At 47.1% G+C, this 19407-nt stretch overlaps 1 protein-coding gene across 1 annotated transcript in view; it reads left to right on the top strand.

Moving 5' to 3' along the window:
• The window catches only part of KPNA1 (karyopherin subunit alpha 1), a 268403-nt gene that overhangs the window by 135877 nt on the left and 113119 nt on the right, over positions 1-19407 (top strand). Inside the window, 1 exon segment of the mRNA XM_030203977.1 lies at positions 791-869. Coding sequence (XP_030059837.1) covers positions 791-869 — 79 coding nt within the window.

The following is a 19407-nucleotide window of genomic DNA, read 5'->3' as shown; positions in this document are numbered from 1 at the left end:
ATCTCACTGACTTGGGTACCTAGGTTGCTGATTTCAGCTCTGATATCTTTTAAAATATCCTGCACATCTTTACGGACCCCTGCGAAGTCCGCCTTCAGTTCTTGGAACCAGCCCACTACATCCGATAAATCTCTTCAGTATCTGCTAGGGCCTCATTCTGCTCTTCGTCCTCCGCGTCGGATGGGATATGCGCCATTTTTTCACACTTGTCCCAAGCCCTGCTGGGTCCAGCTTCTGTGTAACCTAATAAAGATATTTATATATAAAACCAGAAAAAAATTGTAAAAAAATTGCATAAACATGTTGGACAAAATACTTGCACATTTTTGTACATGTCCAAGTTGGTTGCATAATGAAAAAGTATGACAGTAAAGCAGAGCTTTTCAAACTGTGGTCAGGACCCACTTTGGGGTTCTCAATCTTTGTGGGCTTGTCCATAGGTGCATTGTTCTACACCCCTGGGGGGGGGGGAGGTGTCAGTTTTATTTGGCTGTGATTATAGGGTCACAGCCACAAAAAGATTGATAAACATTGGTGGAACAAGAAAGAAGAGGTGACAAGTTGTGTAGAACTGTAGGAGACTAATTGAATGGTGTAGAACAGGCATGGACTGGAGGAACTTGCAAAGAAGAGTAGTTGGCAAGAGGCAAAAAGGGTGAAGGGAGGCTACATAAATGTGTGCTGCATTTAGGATCCTGAGAGTTCTTGTTGTGCAGCAAAGAAATAGTTGAAAACTGGCACTTTTGGTGAGTGTATTCAGAACTTTGAATGAAATGTGTTTGTTTTGCAGGCACAGTGATTACAAAGTGGTTTCTCCTGCTTTACGGGCAGTAGGCAACATTGTCACAGGAGATGACATACAGACACAGGTACCCCACTGCATGGCTGTAGAGTGTATTGTTAAATCGCATTGTTCCTAGCTTGGCATCAGTTGGGGGAGATTTGACTACACAGCAGTGTCAGTGTTGTAGGAGCCGGCAAATGATATTAAGACCTTTTTCAAATATTGCCAAATTGATTTAAAATGTACACTGAGTAAGTTTTTTCATCTCATACCAATTCTTTGAATTTCTTTCTGTGCTAGAGTCTCTCTCCTTATTGTCATCAGCCAAGATTAGAAAGAACTTAGTCATAAGTTGTAAAGGGAACGTTTGTAGAAATCATTTTTTTTACCAGGAGTGAAACTCACTCATGTGCTCTTATCTAATGAAGGATCCTTAAATACCCCATTTCCCCATTCCAGGCTTAATTAAAAATAAGTAAATTTTGATCCAGCGGCTTCCACCCCCCTCCTTTTGGCTTCCAGCTCAATTGACATCAGAGCTGGAGTCTTCCTGTATCACTAAGCAGTCATTGTGATGTTACTCCTTGGCTGGGGCGATGCACAAGGACTCATTCCAGAACCCTGAAATTATGGGCGCTAAATTCAGCCACTACAGTGGGGGAAATAAGTATTTGATCCCTTGCTGATTTTGTAAGTTTGCCCACTGACAAAGACATGAGCAGCCCATAATTGAAGGGTAGGTTATTGGTAACAGTGAGAGATAGCACATCACAAATTAAATCCAGAAAATCACATTTTGGAAAGTATATGAATTTATTTGCATTCTGCAGAGGGAAATAAGTATTTGATCCCTCTGGCAAACAAGACCTAATACTTGGTGGCAAAACCCTTGTTGGCAAGCACAGCGGTCAGACGTCTTCTGTAGTTGATGATGAGGTTTGCACACATGTCAGGAGGAATTTTGGTCCACTCCTCTTTGCAGATCATCTCTAAATCATTAAGAGTTCTGGGCTGTCGCTTGGCAACTCGCAGCTTCAGCTCCCTCCATAAGATTTCAATGGGATTAAGGTCTGGTGACTGGCTAGGCCACTCCATGACCCTAATGTGCTTCTTCCTGAGCCACTCCTTTGTTGCCTTGGCTGTATGTTTTGGGTCATTGTCGTGCTGGAAGACCCAGCCACGACCCATTTTTAAGGCCCTGGCGGAGGGAAGGAGGTTGTCACTCAGAATTGTACGGTACATGGCCCCATCCATTCTCCCATTGATGCGGTGAAGTAGTCCTGTGCCCTTAGCAGAGAAACACCCCCAAAACATAACATTTCCACCTCCATGCTTGACAGTGGGGACGGTGTTCTTTGGGTCATAGGCAGCATTTCTCTTCCTCCAAACACGGCGAGTTGAGTTCATGCCAAAGAGCTCAATTTTTGTCTCATCTGACCACAGCACCTTCTCCCAATCACTCTCGGCATCATCCAGGTGTTCACTGGCAAACTTCAGACGGGCCGTCACATGTGCCTTCCGGAGCAGGGGGACCTTGCGGGCACTGCAGGATTGCAATCCGTTATGTCGTAATGTGTTACCAATGGTTTTCGTGGTGACAGTGGTCCCAGCTGCCTTGAGATCATTGACAAGTTCCCCCCTTGTAGTTGTAGGCTGATTTCTAACCTTCCTCATGATCAAGGATACCCCACGAGGTGAGATTTTGCGTATAGCCCCAGATCTTTGTCGATTGACAGTCATTTTGTACTTCTTCCATTTTCTTACTATGGCACCAACAGTTGTCTCCTTCTTGCCCAGCGTCTTACTGATGGTTTTGTAGCCCATTCCAGCCTTGTGCAGGTGTATGATCTTGTCCCTGACATCCTTAGACAGCTCCTTGCTCTTGGCCATTTTGTAGAGGTTAGAGTCTGACTGATTCACTGAGTCTGTGGACAGGTGTCTTTCATACAGGTGACCATTGCCGACAGCTGTCTGTCATGCAGGTAACGAGTTGATTTGGAGCATCTACCTGGTCTGTAGGGGCCAGATCTCTTACTGGTTGGTGGGGGATCAAATACTTATTTCCCTCTGCAGAATGCAAATAAATTCATATACTTTCCACAATGTGATTTTCCGGATTTAATTTGTGATGTGCTATCTCTCACTGTTACCAATAACCTACCCTTCAATTATGGGCTGCTCATGTCTTTGTCAGTGGGCAAACTTACAAAATCAGCAAGGGATCAAATACTTATTTCCCCCACTGTATGTGTTGCTGTTGTAGAGTAAGACACACTTCCTCTTCCAGCTCTCTGAGAGTGCTGCTCCTGCAGCATCCCCTAGCCAACCTAAAGGAGAGGAAGACTTGGGAATCAAATCCAGGTTCCACTGAACCACCAGGCCAAGGATTGTTGTTAAAGTTCTCAGAGGACAAGCAGGCTGCTTGTTCTCACGACTGGGTTGACGTCCACGGCAGCCCCACCAACCGGAAGAAAACTTTGCGGGCGGTCCCACCGCCCATGCGCGGCCGTCTTCCCGCCCGTGCGCGACTGTTCCTGCTCAGTTTTTTTCTATTCCGCGCTGGAGAGAGACGTGTTATCGTCTCTGTCAGCCCCAGAAACCGGATTGCAGCCTAGCCGCGGTTTTTTTCTCCTTCGCATACGCGTTCGCGTATTTCTTTTTTTTTTTCGGATTTAAAAAAAAAAAAAAAAAGAACAGTGTCCTCGTCGTTCTTAGCCGCGAGGGTGCTTCGTTGCGGCCTTGTGGCCGCGTGGTCGTTTTCTTTTTGAGGGTGTGCTTTTTCACCGCCACCATTGACGACTTTGACTTCGCCAATGCAATTTTTCCGTCGATGTCCTCGAAGGTCCCGAGCGGATTCAAGAAGTGTGGTCGGTGCGGCCGGCAGATCTCGCAAACTGATACGCTTGGTGCCTCCAGTGCCTCGGCCCGGAGCATAATACCAAGACGTGTACCTTGTGTCTCGGCTTAAGGAAGCGGACACAGGTGACGAGGCAAGTTCTTCGGGACCTTCTTTTCAGAACTTGCGCCGGCCCTTCGACGTCGACTTCGACGGCATTGGTGTCGACGGCCGGATCTTCGGTACCGATGTCGACGAAATCGGCACCGACCCCAGGAGTACAGGTACTGTTGGTTCGCTGGCCTGCCGGTGACGGCGGGGGTGAGCGGCCGCTCGGGCAGTCGGCCCCGGCCACTCCCTTTACCCAGGGCCATCGGGACCGAACCCTGTCTGATCCGATTCCTCGGGGGGGGGGGGGGTTCTACCTCCTCTTCATCTTTGCCGCCGAGCACCAATGACGGGCACCGAAAGAAAGCCAAGAAGCACCGTCATCGGTCGCCCACAGCGCACGGAACTGCCAGCTCCGGCACCTCGAGGGAGGACGCGACGCCAATGAAGCGGCAGTGCCGAGAGGAGCGTTCCCCCTCGGTTGAAGAGGTGTCGCTGCGCCAGTCCGCGGGTGCTTCGGTACCATCTCCTGGACCCGAGCAGCTTCCGGCACCCACACCGGCCCTCCTGCCTTTCCCGACAGCGGGCCTAGACGAGTGCCTCCGAGCCATCCTTCCGGGGATTCTGGAAGGGCTGATGCGCCAGGCTCTGCCGGCACCGGGGGTGCTTGCGCCCCCAGCGCCGTTGATGGAGGCGCCGGTGTGCTCTAGCCCGATGCCGAGGCCTTCGACGCCGCTTGCGGCGCCGGTCTCGACCACCACGCAGGTGGAGTCCCCGTCGATGGAGGGAGCTTCATCCCCGCCGGCGCGGGAGTCCACCGCTCGACGCCATCACCGAAGACGTGGGTCCTCGCAGTCGAAACGGGCCCGGTTGAGGTCTGAGCTGCAAGAGCTCATGTCCGACACCGAGGAAGAGGCCTCGTGGGGGGAGGAGGAGGACCCCAGATATTTCTCCTCAGAGGGGTCTGTGGGCCTTCCCTCCGACCCCACTCCTTCACCGGAGAGGAAGCTCTCGCCCCCTCAGAGCCTCTCTTTTGCCTCCTTTGTCAGGGATATGTCTATTTGCATTCCCTTTCCCGTGGTCTCTGTGGATGAGCCGAGGGCTGAGATGCTTGAGGTCCTCGACTATCCATCACCACCTAGAGAGTCTTCCACGGTGCCGTTGCACAATGTCCTCAAGGAGACACTGCTTCGGAACTGGCTGAAGCCATTATCTAACCCCACCATCCCCAAGAAAGCGGAGTCACAATACAGGATCCACTCTGACCCAGAGTTGATGTGGCCTCAATTGCCTCATCTCGGCGGTCGTGGACTCTGCTCTCAAGAGAGCACGGAGTTTGAAGGATACCGCCTCGGCACCCCCGGGGCAGGAGTCTCGCACTCTGGACTCGTTTGGGAGGAAGGCCTACCAATCTTCCATGCTCGTGACCCGCATCCAGTCATACCAGCTCTACACGAGCATTCACATGCGGAACAATGTGAGGCAACTGGTGGACCTGGTCGACAAGCTCCCTCCGGAGCAGTCCAGGCCTTTTCAGGAGGTGGTCAGGCAGCTGAAGGCTTGCAGAAAGTTCCTGTCTAGGGGTATCTATGACACCTGTGATGTGGCATCCCGAGCTGCGGCCCAAGGTATAGTGATGCACAGACTCTCCTGGCTGCGTGCCTCTGACCTGGACAACCGCACCCAGCAGCGACTGGCGGATGTCCGTTGCCGGGGGGATAACATTTTCGGCGAGAAGGTCGAGCAGTTAGTTGACCAACTACACCAGTGGGAAACCGCTCTCGACAAGCTCTCCCACCGGGCGCCTTCAGCATCCACCTCTGCAGGTGGACGTTTTTCCCGGGCCCGGCAGGCTTCACCCTATGCCTACAGCAAGCGTAGGTACACCCAGCCGGCCCAAAGTCCTCCTCAGGCACAGGGACAATCCCAGCGCGCTCGTTCCCATCAACAGCGTGCGCCTAAGCAGCCCCCTGCGCCTCCACAGCAAAAGCCGGGGACGGGCTTTTGACTGGATCTATGGGAACATAGTCGCCATCAAAGTGTCAGTACCGGACGACCTGCCGGTCGGAGGGAGGTTGAAAGTTTTTCACCAAAGGTGGCCTCTGATAACCTCCGACCAGTGGGTTCTCCAAATAGTGCGGTGCGGATACACCCTGAATTTGGCCTCCACTCCACCAAATTGCCCACCGGGAGTCCAATCCTTCAGCTCTCACCACAGGCAGGTACTTGCAGAGGAACTCTCTGCCCTTCTCAGCGCCAGTGCGGTCGAGCCCGTGCCACCCGGGCAGGAAGGGCAGGGATTCTATTCCAGGTACTTCTTTGTGGAAAAGAAAACAGGGGATGCACCCCATTCTAGACCTGAGAGGCCTGAACAAATACCTGGTCAAAGAGAAGTTCAGGATGCTTTCCTTAGGCACCCTTCTTCCAATGATTCAGAAAGACGATTGGCTATGTTCCCTGGATTTAAAGGATGCTTACACTCACATCCCGATACTGCCAGCTCACAGACAGTATCTCCGATTCCGTCTAGGGACACGGCACTTTCAGTATTGTGTGCTGCCCTTTGGGCTTGCCTCTGCACCACGGGTGTTCACGAAGTGTCTCGTGGTGGTTGCGGTGTATCTACGCAAACTGGGAGTGCATGTGTTCCCGTATCTCGACGATTGGCAGGAGCTCTTCGGTCCATGCAGTGTACTATCCACCTTCTGGAGCTGCTGGGGTTTGTGATAAATTAGCCGAAGTCCCATCTCCAGCCAGTCCAATCTCTGGAATTCATAGGAGCGCTGCTGAATTCTCAGACGGCTCAGGCCTTCCTTCCCGAAGCAAGGGCGCAGAACCTTCTATCCCTTGCCTCTCAGACCAGAGCGTCTCAGCAGGTCACAGCTCGGCAGATGTTGACTCCTGGGTCATATGGCCTCCACGGTTCATGTGACTCCCATGGCTCGCCTCCACATGAGACCTTCTTAATGGACCCTAGCTTCCTAGTGGTGTCAGGCTACCGGGAATGTAGAGGATGTCATCCGTCTGTCCATCAGTTGCCGCAATTCGCTGCACTGGTGGACCATTCGGACCAATTTGACCCTGGGACGTCCATTCCAAATTCCGCAGCCCTCGAAATTGCTGACGATCGGATGCATCTTGCCTGGGGTGGGGAGCTCATGTCGATGGACTCCACACCCAGGGTCTGTGGTCCCTCCAGGAACAAGATCTTAAGATCAACCTCCTGGAGCTCCGAGCGGTCTCTAACGTGCTGAAGGCCTTCAGAGATCGGCTGTCCTACCAAATCATCCAAATTCGGACAGACAATCAGGTTGCAATGTATTACATCAACAAGCAGGGGGGCACCGGATCTCGCCCCCTGTGTCAGGAAGCTGTCGGGATGTGGCGTTGGGCTTGCCAGTTCGGCATGCTTCTCCAAGCCACATACCTGACAGGCGTAAACAACAGTCTGGCCGACAGACTGAGCAGAGTCATGCAACCACACGAGTGGTCGCTTCATTCCAGAGTGGTACGCATGATCTTCCGAGAGTGGGGCACTCCCTCGGTGGACCTTTTCGCCTCTCAGACCAATCACAAGCTGCCTCTGTTCTGTTCCAGACTACAGGCACACAGCAGACTGGCGTCGGATACCTTTCTCCTCCATTGGGGGACCGGCCTCCTGTATGCTTATCCTCCCATACCTTTGGTGGGGAAGACCTTACTGAAGCTCTAGCAAGACCGCGGCACCATGATTCTGATAGCGCCTTTTTGGCCCCGTCAGATCTGGTTCCCTCTACTTCTGGAGTTGTCCTCCGAAGAACCGTGGAGATTGGAGTGTTTTCCGACTCTCATTTCGCAGAACGACAGAGCGCTTCTGCACCCCAACCTTCAGTCTCTGGCTCTCACGGCCTGGATGTTGAGGACGTACACTTTGCTTCGTTGGGTCTGTCTGAGGGTGTCTCCCGCGTCTTGCTTGCCTGTAGAAAGGATTCCACTAAAAAGAGTTACTTCAAGTGGAGGAGATTTGTCGTCTGGTGTGAGAGCAAGGCCCTAGAACCTCGTTCTTGTCCTGTACAGAACCTGCTTGAATACCTTCTGCACTTATCAGAGTCTGGTCTCAAGACCAACTCAGTAAGGAATCACCTTAGTGCAATTAGTGCTTACCATCATCGTGTAGAGGGTAAAGCCATCTCTGGAGAGCCTTTAGTCGTTCGATTCATGAGAGGCTTGCTTTTGTCAAGGCACCCTGTCAAGCCTCCTGCAGTGTCATGGGATCTCAACGTCGTCCTCACCCAGCTGATGAAACCTTCTTTTGAGCCACTGAATTCATGCCATCTGAAGTACTTGACCTGGAAGGTCATTTTCTTGGTGGCAGTTACTTCAGCTCGTAGAGTCAGTGAGCTTCAAGCCCTGGTAGCTCATGCTCCTTATACCAAATTTCATCATAACAGGGTAGTACTCCGCACTCACCCTAAGTTCCTGCCAAAGGTGGTGTCTGAGTTCCATCTTAACCAGTCAATTGTCTTGCCAACATTCTTTCCCAGACCACATACCCGCCCTGCTGAACGTCAGTTGCACACATTGGACTGCAAGCGAGCGTTGGCCTTCTATCTGGAGCGGACAGCCCCACAGACAGTCTGCCCAATTGTTTATTTCTTTTGACCCCAATAGGAAGGAGGTCGCTGTCGGGAAACGCACCATCTCCAATTGGCTAGCAGATTGCATTTCCTTCACTTACGCCCATGCTGTGCTGACTCTGGAGGGTCATGTCACGGCTCATAGTGTTAGAGCCATGGCAGCGTCAGTGGCCCACTTGAAGTCAGCCACTATTGAAGAGATTTGCAAGGCTGCGACGTGGTCATCTGTCCACACATTCACATCTCATTACTGCCTCCAGCAGGATACCCGACGCGACAGTCGGTTCGGGCAGTCGGTGCTGCAGAATCTGTTTGGGGTTTGAATCCAACTCCACCCTCCAGGACCCGATTTGTTCTGTTCAGGTTGCACTGTCAGTTAGTTGTTCTTCGTAGGTCAATTTCTGTTATGCCCTCGCGAGATTCAATTGACCTGGGTTCTTGTTTTGAGTGAGCCTGAGAGCTAGGGATACCCCAGTCGTGAGAACAAGCAGCCTGCTTGTCCTCGGAGAAAGTGAATGATACATACCTGTAGCAGGTGTTCTCAGAGGACAGCAGGCTGATTGTTCTCACCTACCCTCCCTCCTCCCCTTTGGAGTTGCGTTTTTACTCATTCCTTTGCTTGTGATGGGAACGGTCATGCACGGGCGGGAAGACGGCCGCCCATGCGCGGTTGGCGTGCCCTGCGTGCGGGACCACCCGCGAAGTTTTCTTCCTGTTGGTGGGGGCTGCTGTGGATGTCAACCCAGTCGTGAGAACAATCAGCCTGCTGTCCTCGGAGAACACCTGCTACAGGTATGTATCATTCGCTTTTGGGTATGTGATAAAATAACTGTCTTTTTATTGAGAGCAGTGGAAAGCCTGACAGCTTGGTCTATTAATGTGTGATATCAAACAGAAAAACAAAGTTCACCGAGGACAAGCAATCTGAATAATTCCCACAAGTGTGTTGACAATGCACTTCGGCTTGGGAACCGGTATAATCCATAGCAAAACTTTTGCTAGAGCCTTCTAAACCATGTCCCGTGCCCAACTGCACATGTGCCTTCCTGCCCGCCGTGTGACCGGATTCCTCATTTCGTTTTTTTCCATGTAAGGAGCAGCAGGTTTTTCCTGTTGCTCTTTTTGTCACCCGGGAACGAGCTTTCGTGTGCCTTAGCACTATTTTTGTGAGTTTTTCCTTATTTCTTTTTTTATTTTAAAAAAAAATAATATATGTATATATATACACAATACCCTTTCCAGTATTTTCTTAGTTTTTTCTGATCTGCTTTTAAGTTTCCTTTATTTTCGTCATGACCATGTTAGTTTGCTCGGACGGGGTCTCTTCTCTTTTTGTGCCCTTTTTCTTTGGAACCATCGAGTTTAATTTCGCCAAAGCCATCTTCCCTTCCATATCATGGGAGACTCCCAGTGGCTTCAAACGCTGTACTCATTCTAACCGGACCATCTCAGGTACTGATACACATTCGTGGTGTATACAGTGCGTTGGGCCCGACCATAGCCCAGCTCGTTGTGCCATTTGTCTTCGTAGGAAGAAAAGGACTCAACTTGCTCGAGAAGCTCAACGAGAGAAACTTTTTGGGGCCTCTCATAACCTCCGACAGGTGGGTTCTTCAAATAGTCCGGTTAGGATACACCCTCAATCTGATCTCCAAACCTCCAAATTGGTCACAGAGCGCTCATTCATTCAGCTCTCAGCACAAGCAGGTACTTGCAGAGGAACTCTCTGCCCTGCTGAAGACCCATGTGGTTGAACCCATTCCACCAGGGAAAAGAGGACAGGGATTCTATTCCAGGTACTTCCTTGTGCAGAAGAAAATGTGGGGGGGGGGGGGAGGGGGGTGTCCCATGCTATACCTAAGGGCCTTGAACAAATTCCTGGTCCGAGAACAGTTCAGGATGGTTTCCCTAGGCACCCTTCTTCCCTTGATTCAGGACAACGATTGGCTATGCTCTCTGGACTTGAAGGATGCTCATATCCCGATACTTCCAGCTCACAGGAAATATCTTTGATTTTGACTAGGAACGCTACACTTTTAGTACCGCGTACTGCCCTTTGGCCTAGCGCCAGCTCCCAGGGTATTTACCTAATGTGTAGCGGTAGTTGCAGCGTTGCTACTCAGACTGGGAGTGCATGTGTTCCCTTATCTCGACGATTAGCTGGTAAAGAGCACCTCGGAGGACGGTGCTTGGGAGTCCATGCTGAAAAATATTCAGGTGCTGGAACTACTAGGGTTCATAATAAATTACTCCAAGTCCCACCTCAACCCTGTTCAACAATTGGAGCTCATAGAAGCCTTGCTCGACACAAGAACTGTCCGTGCCTATCTTTTGGAGACACAGGTGGACAACCTTCTGTCCCTAGTGTCCAAGGTTTGATGGTCTCAGCAGGTCACAGCTCGGCAGATGTTGAGACTCTTGGGCCACATGGCCTTCACAGTTCATGTTACACCCATGGCACATCTTCAAATGTAATCCACTCAATAGTCCCTGGCTTCTCAGTGGTGTCAAGCCACTGGGGATCTAGAAAATACCATCCAAGTGTCCACCGACCTTATACGCTCTTTTCAGTAGTGGACGATCGATCCACTCTGACCTTGGGACGTCCATTCCAAATTCCTCAGCCGCAAAAAGTTCTGACGACGGATGCATCACTCCTGGGGTGGGGAGCTCATGTAGATGGGCTTCACACCCAAGGTTTTGGTCCCTCCAGGAAACGAATCTTCAGATCAATGTCCTGGAGCTTTGAGCGATCTGGAATACTCTAAAGGCTTTCAGAGATCGGCTGTCCAACCAAGTTATCCTCATTCAAACAGACAACCAGGTATGTTTGTGCAGCGCTGCGTACGCCTTGTAGTGCTATAGAAATGCTAAATAGTAGTAATGCTAAATAGTAGTAGTAGTTGTGATGTATTACACTGGATCTGGCCCTCTGTGTCAGGAGGCCATCCAGATGTGGCTCTGGGCACACCGTCACGGCATGTTTCTCCAGGCCTCTTATCTGGCGGGCATAAAGAGTCTGGTCGACAGACGGAACAGGGTCATGCAACCTCCTGATTGGTCTCTGAATATGGGCATTGCCTGTAAGATCTTCCGAGCATGGGTCACCTCGGTAGATCTTTTTGCTACTCAACTCAACCACAAAGTCACTCGGTTCTGTTCCAGACTTCAGGCCCATGACAGACTAGCATCGAATGCCTTCCTCCTTCACTGGGAGACAGCCCTCTTGTATATGTATCCTTCAGTACCTCTAGTGGGTAAAACTTTGTTGAACCATGATTCTGATTACGCCCTACTGGCCCCGTCAGATATGGTTCCCTCTTCTGGAATTGTCCTCCGAAGAACCGTTGGGATTGCAGTGTTTTCCAACCCTTATCACTCAGAACGAGGAGTCGCTTCTACATCCCAACATTCAGTCTCTGGCTCTCATGGCCTGGATGTTGAGAGCCTAGATTTCGCTTTCTTGGGTCTTTCAGAGGATGTCCCGGGTCTTGCTGGCTTCCAGGAAAGATTCCACTAAGAGGTGTTACTCTTTTAGATGGATGAGGTTTGCCGTCTGGTGTGACAACAAAGCCATAGAGCCCTTTTCTTGTTCTACACAGACCCTGCTTGAATACCTTCTACACTTACCAGAATCTGGTCTCAAGACCAACTCCGTAAGAGTTCACCTTAGTGCAATTAGTGCGTGTCATCAGCGTGTAGAAGATAAGCCTTTCTCTGGACAGCCTTTATCTGTTCGCTTCATGAGAGATTTGCTTTTGTCAAAGCCCCCAGTCAAACCTCCACCAGTGTCCTGGGATCTTAACATCATTCTTACCCAACTGAATTCCTGCCATCTGAAGTACTTGACCTGGAAGGTCGTTTTCTTGGTGGCTGTTACTTCATCTCATAGGGTAAGTGAGCTTCAGGTCTTAGTAGTGGATGCACTTTATACTAAGTTTTATCACAACAGAGTAGTCCACCGCACGCACCCTAACTTCCTGCCGAAGGTGGTGTCTGAGTTCCATCTGAACCAGTCGATTGTCTTGCCAACATTTTTCTCCGTCCCCATGCCCACCCTGACAAAAGCAGCTTGCACACCTTGGACTGCAAGAGAGCATTGGCCTTCTACATGAAGCGGACGAAGCTCTTCAGACAGTCTGCTGTTGTTTGTCTCTTTTGATCCCAACAGGAGGGGAGTTGCCATTGGTAAACGCGCCATCTCCAATTGGCTGGCAGATTGCATTGCCTTCACTTATGCCCGAGCTGGGCCGACTATAGAGTGCCACATCACAGCTCATGTTAGAGCCATGGCTGCGTCAGTGGCCCACTTAGTCAGCCTCCATTGAAGAGATTTGCAAAGTTGTGACGTGGTCTTCAGTCCACACATTCACATCTCATTACTGCCTTGAGCAGGATACCCGACGTGACAGTCAGTTTGGGCAGTCAGTGTTGCAGAATCTGTTTGGAGTATAGAATCCAACTCCACCCTCCTAGGCCCATTATTCTGTTCCAGGCTTGCAAACTCAGCTAGTTTGTATGTAGTGTCAGGTTAATCTATGTTATGTCCTCGCCATTGCGAGGCCCAATTGACCAATGTTTGTTGTTTTGAGTGAGCCTGGATGCTAGGGATATCCCACTTGTGAGAATTATTCAGCCTGCTTGTCCTCTGAGAAAGCGAAGATACTTACCTGTAGCAGGTATTCTCCGAGGACAGCAGGCTGATCATTCTCACAAACCCGCCCACCTCCCCTTCGAGTTGTCTTCTTTTCTTTCTTCTTTTTGCTTGTTAACTGAACTGAGAAACGCGGTCACGTGGCGGGCAGGAAGGCACTCTGCGCATGCGTAGTCAGGCACGGGACATGCTTTAGAAGGCTCTAGCAACGTTTTTGCTATGGATTATGCTGGTTCCTGTGCCGACACAGATTGTCGACCCACTTGGGAGAATGATCAGCCTGCTGTCCTCGGAGAATACCTTCTATAGGTGAGTATCTTTACTTTACATGCAGAAGCAAAGGGACCTACTTTGTATATAAACTGAAGATAAGGCTCTACTGTTACCATAAGCGGTTGAGGTATATTCAGTGATACCATAAAGTAATGCTTATATGGTGCAAACAATTCTTTTTCTTGTTTGAAGACCTCAGTCAAATGGAGTTGTGGACCTGTTCAAATTCTTGACTGCCACTCTCCTATCGTCACAGGTCTTCGATTTTTAAAAAATTTTGGGTGTTTTTTTGTTTTTTTTTACACAATAATAACTTTTAGTGGAAATTTCAACGCTTTAGAGAAATAGTACTAATCGACTGTTTCACTTACCTTGTTGAAGTCAGTTTTCAGAGGGAATTTTTATATTTGACATGGCATCATGTTTTGCTCTATGGCTGTATCAAGAATCATCCTCTGTAACAGACACAATGTGTTAGATTCAAAACACACTCAATGATGATAGAACAAAATCTTCAAAACAATAATTACCAAAAAGGCATCTCTGCCATCCGTGCCAGCAGTATGCTTTCTTGTCTGGCCAAGATGGTGGCAGCATTTCTAAACAGCTGATTTATAGGAGTCAATTAGAAGAGCCGCCAATCAGGGTGCATGGCTATACCACCGTCATCTACTCTAGCTCAGCATTAAGCCCGTGCGGTATAATGGTGTTCAATGAGAAAATCCAAAATTGTAGTTGTTTTTGTTCCAAATTTTCTCCCTCCCAGGCCTCCTGTATCATTTCGATTATGCGCCATTTTTTCATTCCATCTATGGCGATGTTCCTTCCAGTAGCAGAGGTGCTTGCAGGTTTTCAGTAGTAATCCTCGATTTGTGCTCACTGAGTCTTATCTTTATAGGTCTACTGCTACGTCCAATATATAGCAACCCGCATCATAGAGATGTACTACATTGTTGGAATTGCACGATGTATTATATTTAGAATTGATTTCCAACCCTGTGATGGGGTTCTTCCCCATCTTGTATTTTGGAGAAGGTTCCTTGACAATGTTTTCTTCCTCTTGCATGGCTCAGAAGAAACTTTAAGGGAATTTGAAAGATGGATAAACACCTAAGATGATTTTAAATTTACTTTACATGCTAACAAAGAAAAGATTTGAGTTTTTGGATACATTAGTATGCAAGCAACAAGCTGGATTTGCAACAACATTGTATAGAAAATCACTGGAGCGTAATAATCTGCTTAGATTTGACAGTTTTCACCCTTTACAGATTGAAGTATAATCTTCCTGTGAGTCAATTCTTACAGTTGAGATGAATCTGTAGTACTATGGAAACAACATGGTTTTACCAAAGGGAAATCGTGCCAAACGAATCTCGTTGAATTCGTTGATTGGGTGACAGGAGAATTAAATCAGGGACGAGCTATAGATGTAATCTACTTAGATTTCAGCAAAGCTTTTGACACGGTTCCCCACAGGAGGCTCTTAAATAAACTGGATGGGCTGAAGATAGGACCCGAAGTGGTGAACTGAATTAGGAACTGGTTTACGGACAGACACCAGAAGGTGGTGGTTAATGGAATTCGCTCGGAGGAGGGAAAGGTGAGTAGTGAAATGCTTCAAGGATCATTGCTGGGGCCGATTCTGTTCAATATATTTGTGAGTGACATTGCCGAAGGGTTAGAAGGTAAAGTTTGCCTATTTGCGGACGATACTAAGATTTGTAACAGAGTGGACACCCGGGAGGGAGTGGAAAACATGAAAAGGGATCTGCAGAAGTTTGAAGAATGGTCTAAGGTTTGGCAATTAAAATTCAATGCGAAAAAATGCAAAGTGATGCACTTAGGGAAGAGAAATCCACGGGAGACGTATGTGTTAAGCGGTGAGAGTCTGATAGGTACGGATGGGGAGAGGGATCTTGGGGTGATAGTATCTGAGGATATGAAGGCAACGAAACAGTGTGACAAGGCGGTGGCTGTAGCGAGAAGGTTGCTAGGCTGTATAGAGAGAGGTGTGACCAGTAGAAGAAAGGAGGTGTTGATGCCCCTGTACAAGTCGTTGGTGAGGCCCCACCTGGAATATTGTGTTCAGTTTTGGAAGCCGTATCTTGCGAAGGATGTAAAAAGAATTGAAGCGGTGCAAAGGAAAGCTACGAGAATGGTATGGGATTTGCGTTACAAGACGTATGAGGGGAGACTTGCGGACCTGAACATGTATACTCTGGAGGAAAGGGGAAACAGGGGTATGATATGATACAGACGTTCAAATATTTGAAAGGTATTAATCCGCAAACGAATCTTTTCCGGAGATGCGAAGGCAGTAGAACGAGAGGACATGAAATGAGATTGAAGGGGGGCAGACTCAGGAAAAATGTCAGGAAGTACTTTTTCACGGAGAGAGTGGTGGATACTTGGAATGCCCTCCCGCGGGAGGTGGTGGAGATGAAAACGGTAACAGAATTCAAACAGGCGTGGGATAAACACAAAGGAATCCTGTTCAGAAGGAATGTATCCTTGGGAGCTTAGCCGAGTTTAGGTGGCAGAGCCGGTGATGGGAGGCGGGGCTGGTGGTTGGGAGGCGGAGATAGTGCTGGGCAGACTTTTATATGGTCTGTGCCAGAGCTGGTGGTGGGAGGTGGGGCTGGTGGTTGGGAGGCGGGGATAGTGCTGGCCAGACTTATAAGGTCTGTGCCCTGAAGAGGACAGGTACAAATAAAAAGTAGCACATATGAATTTATCTTGTTGGGCAGATTGGATGGACTGTGCAGGTCTTTTTCTGCCGTCATCTACTATGTTACTATGTTATGCTTACTTCAAACAACAAGCTATGATATTGACAAGGCGATTTAAAGACAGAGGCTATCCCAACAAAGCCCTGAAACAGGCATATCTGAGGGCTCGCTTCACCCAGTGTGACCTGGTATTACAGAAGACACTGGCAGCACAGCAGGATTGAATAACCTGTGTGCTACCATATTCCATTATCTCAAATGAGAGAATACAAATTTTGAGAACCCACTGGCAGATACTCCGTTACCCAGGATTCGAGGAATACCCACTTATAAACGGGGTAAAATCATAGCCGAGATGTTGAGCCATCAATGTTATAAGACCTTATTAGATCAATACACTGGGTCTCAAGAACAATGTGGGACCTGCCAATGGTGTCCACTGGCAATGACAGGTTCCACTTGGAAGAACCCCATCACAGGGTTGGAAATCAAATCTAAATACAATACATCGTGCAATTCCAACAATGTAGTACATCTCATTGAATGCCCATGCGGGTTGCTATATATTGGATATAGCAGTAGATCTATAAAGATAAGACTTAGTGAACACAAATCGATGATTTCTACTGAAAACCTGCAAGCACCTTTATCGAGCCACTGGAAAGAACATCGCCATAGATGGAATGACATAAAATGGCGCATAATCGATATGATACAGGAGGGAGGAAATTTGGAACAAAAACTTAACTACAATTTTGGGTTTTCTTATTAAACACCATTATACCGCACGGGCTTAATGCTGAGCTAGAGTGGATGACACTGGTATAGCCATGCACCCTGATTGGCGGCTCTTCTAATTGACGCCTATAAATCAGTTGTTTAGAAATGCCACCATCTTGGCCAGACAAGAAAACATACTGTCGGCACAGATGGCAGAGATGCCTTTTTGGTAAATATTGTTTTGAAGATTTTGTTGTTTCATCATTAAGTGTGTTTTGAATCTTAACACATTGGGTCTGATACAGGGGATGATTCTTGATACAGCCATAGAGCGAAACATGATGCCATGTCAAATATAAAAATCCCCTCTGAAAATTGACTTCAACAAAGTAAGTGAAACAGTCGATTAGTACTATTTCTCTAAAGCGTTGAAATTTCTATTAAAAGTTGTTGTGAATTACATAAGACAATGAGTAATTTCAAAAATATTAAACCCCAAACGTTTTTAAAAATCGAAGACTGGTGACGATAGGAGAGTGGCAGCCAAGAATTTGCACAGCTCCACAACTCCTCTGAGGTCTTCAAACAAAAAAAGAATTGCTTGCACCACATAAACATTACTTCATGATATCACTGAATGTATGTGTATATAGTCGCCACATATGGCGATTGATGGGATGGGGAGGGGGAGTGCACATCTTCAGTTCTCTTGGCATTCTTGGAAAACTTTGGTTTGGCTAGAACACCAAAAACGTATTAGCTGCCTTTTGCTTATGGAAGATAGGTCAAGCATTTAAAAGAACAGCTTTCTTTAATATTGAGGATCCATATAAGTGTTCTGCTCTGTTATCTGTTTATTCTTTTTAAAATCTCGTTTAGCTCTCATATTTGTAAAGCGGTTAGTTTATAACTTGAAGTAACTAATTGCCTTATTCCCTTCAACCCTCTTATATGCAGTATCTTGAACTGATTTTAGGACACTCAAAGAATAGTTCAAAGTTTCACCTAGAACTAATGGAGTGCAATTTTCAAGATGTCCATATAAACAGTTGTGTGCATTTCTGTTCACTTAATTTAATCTCTGCATGGTACTGAGTTAACATTTTTCTACAAAATGTGCTAATTTTAACACATTGAAAATAATAAAATGAATATGGCAAAAATTTGGACACCCAGTCATTTCATTAATTCTTAATTTTTTAAGGCCCTAGAAACTAACTTTACGTCAGTTGAAGAAAAATTAAATGCTTTTATTCTTCTAATCTCTTAACTTTTATTCTTCTAATCTCTTTGTGATTATTCCTACTTTCAGTGAGGGTTATCTCTAAATTGCTGTCTGAGCATTTGAAAATGAAGATAATTCATTCTGACAGAGCAGGTGAAGGCTGTTAAAAAAAAAAAAAAAAAAAGTCAAAACTGCCATCTATCAATTTCAGCTGTCAAACATTATGAAATGGAAATTACATGTAATTGTCAAAGCAAGATCTGGAAGACCTAGAAAAATCTCTGGTAGAAGTTCCCAAAACTGGTCAGTTTTTCAAAACCAAACCCTCAGACCACTACAAATTATCTGCTGCTGAGAAGTTTAGCTCACACAAGTAGTTTGAGTTCATATTGCAGAGTTGCAATATGACATAACAGTGTCTGCTTGGGAGGGTTGTCAGAAGGACATCTGTTTAATGAACCAGTTCAAAGTCATTTGTCTAAAGTATGCAAAAGAGAACCTTGATTAGCCTTATGCATTTTCAAAGTGCTTTGGACCGATGAAATGAAAATTGAACCGTTCGGCCACAACCACAGAAGATACATTTGGAGAAAAATAAGTAAAGCATTTGAAGAAAATGCTTTGTCAACTGTTAAGCATGAGCTGGTTCTAGTATGCTCTAGGTTGTGTGCAAGTGGAAAAACAAATGAATTAGCTTAGAAGGTAATGTTCACAGTTGTTGAACAAAATGTGAGGGAGAAGATGTTGGCTATTTCAGCAAGACAGCTATTCAGAACAAAAATGAACCATGGAATACTTAGAGAAAGTTTCAGAATGGCTTTCAATTCCTAGGTTTGAAGGTTTTTTTTTTTTTTTTATTGGTGGGGAGATCTGAAATATGCAGTGCATGCAAAGAGATCTAAGAGTGTTTCTGAACTAAAATGTTTCAGTGAATCCCTAAGTGAACAGATTGACTCAGTTTCTACATAGAACAAAATTAAACAGGATGTCTTTCAGCAAATGTTAATGCTGCCATTGTTTTTACAGATTCAAAGTAAGATGATTGTAAATATGACATGTTCAAAAGTTTGGATACATTTTCAGTCAGTAATTTGTAACCTATTTTTGGCAGAAATAGCCGCTCTAGTCTTGCTTTTTTTTTTGGGGGGGGGGGAATTTTTTTTTCTGCTCTTCTGTACAGAACCCTACCTTAGAGTTATCCTTACAGTTCTTCAGGTTGGAAAAGAGATTACTGAGAAAGAGGTTTGATATTTGTGTAAAATCATGACATAATTTATCCAAGGGTGCCTAAACCTTCATACACAAGTAACTGTTGGTTTCCAAAAGTACCCATCTGTTATTAGACACGTGTATAGGCAGCAATGTAGTGGGTTCATAAGCTGCCTTTCCCTCTGAAAAGAGACTAAAAAGCAACATTTGTGTCCATATTAAAAACAAAATCCTATCTTCATATAGGCCA

Source organism: Microcaecilia unicolor, chromosome 5 (assembly GCF_901765095.1).
Source record: "Microcaecilia unicolor chromosome 5, aMicUni1.1, whole genome shotgun sequence".
Classification (NCBI taxonomy): Eukaryota; Metazoa; Chordata; class Amphibia; order Gymnophiona; family Siphonopidae; genus Microcaecilia; species Microcaecilia unicolor.
This window is presented reverse-complemented; position numbering and strand designations above follow the sequence as displayed.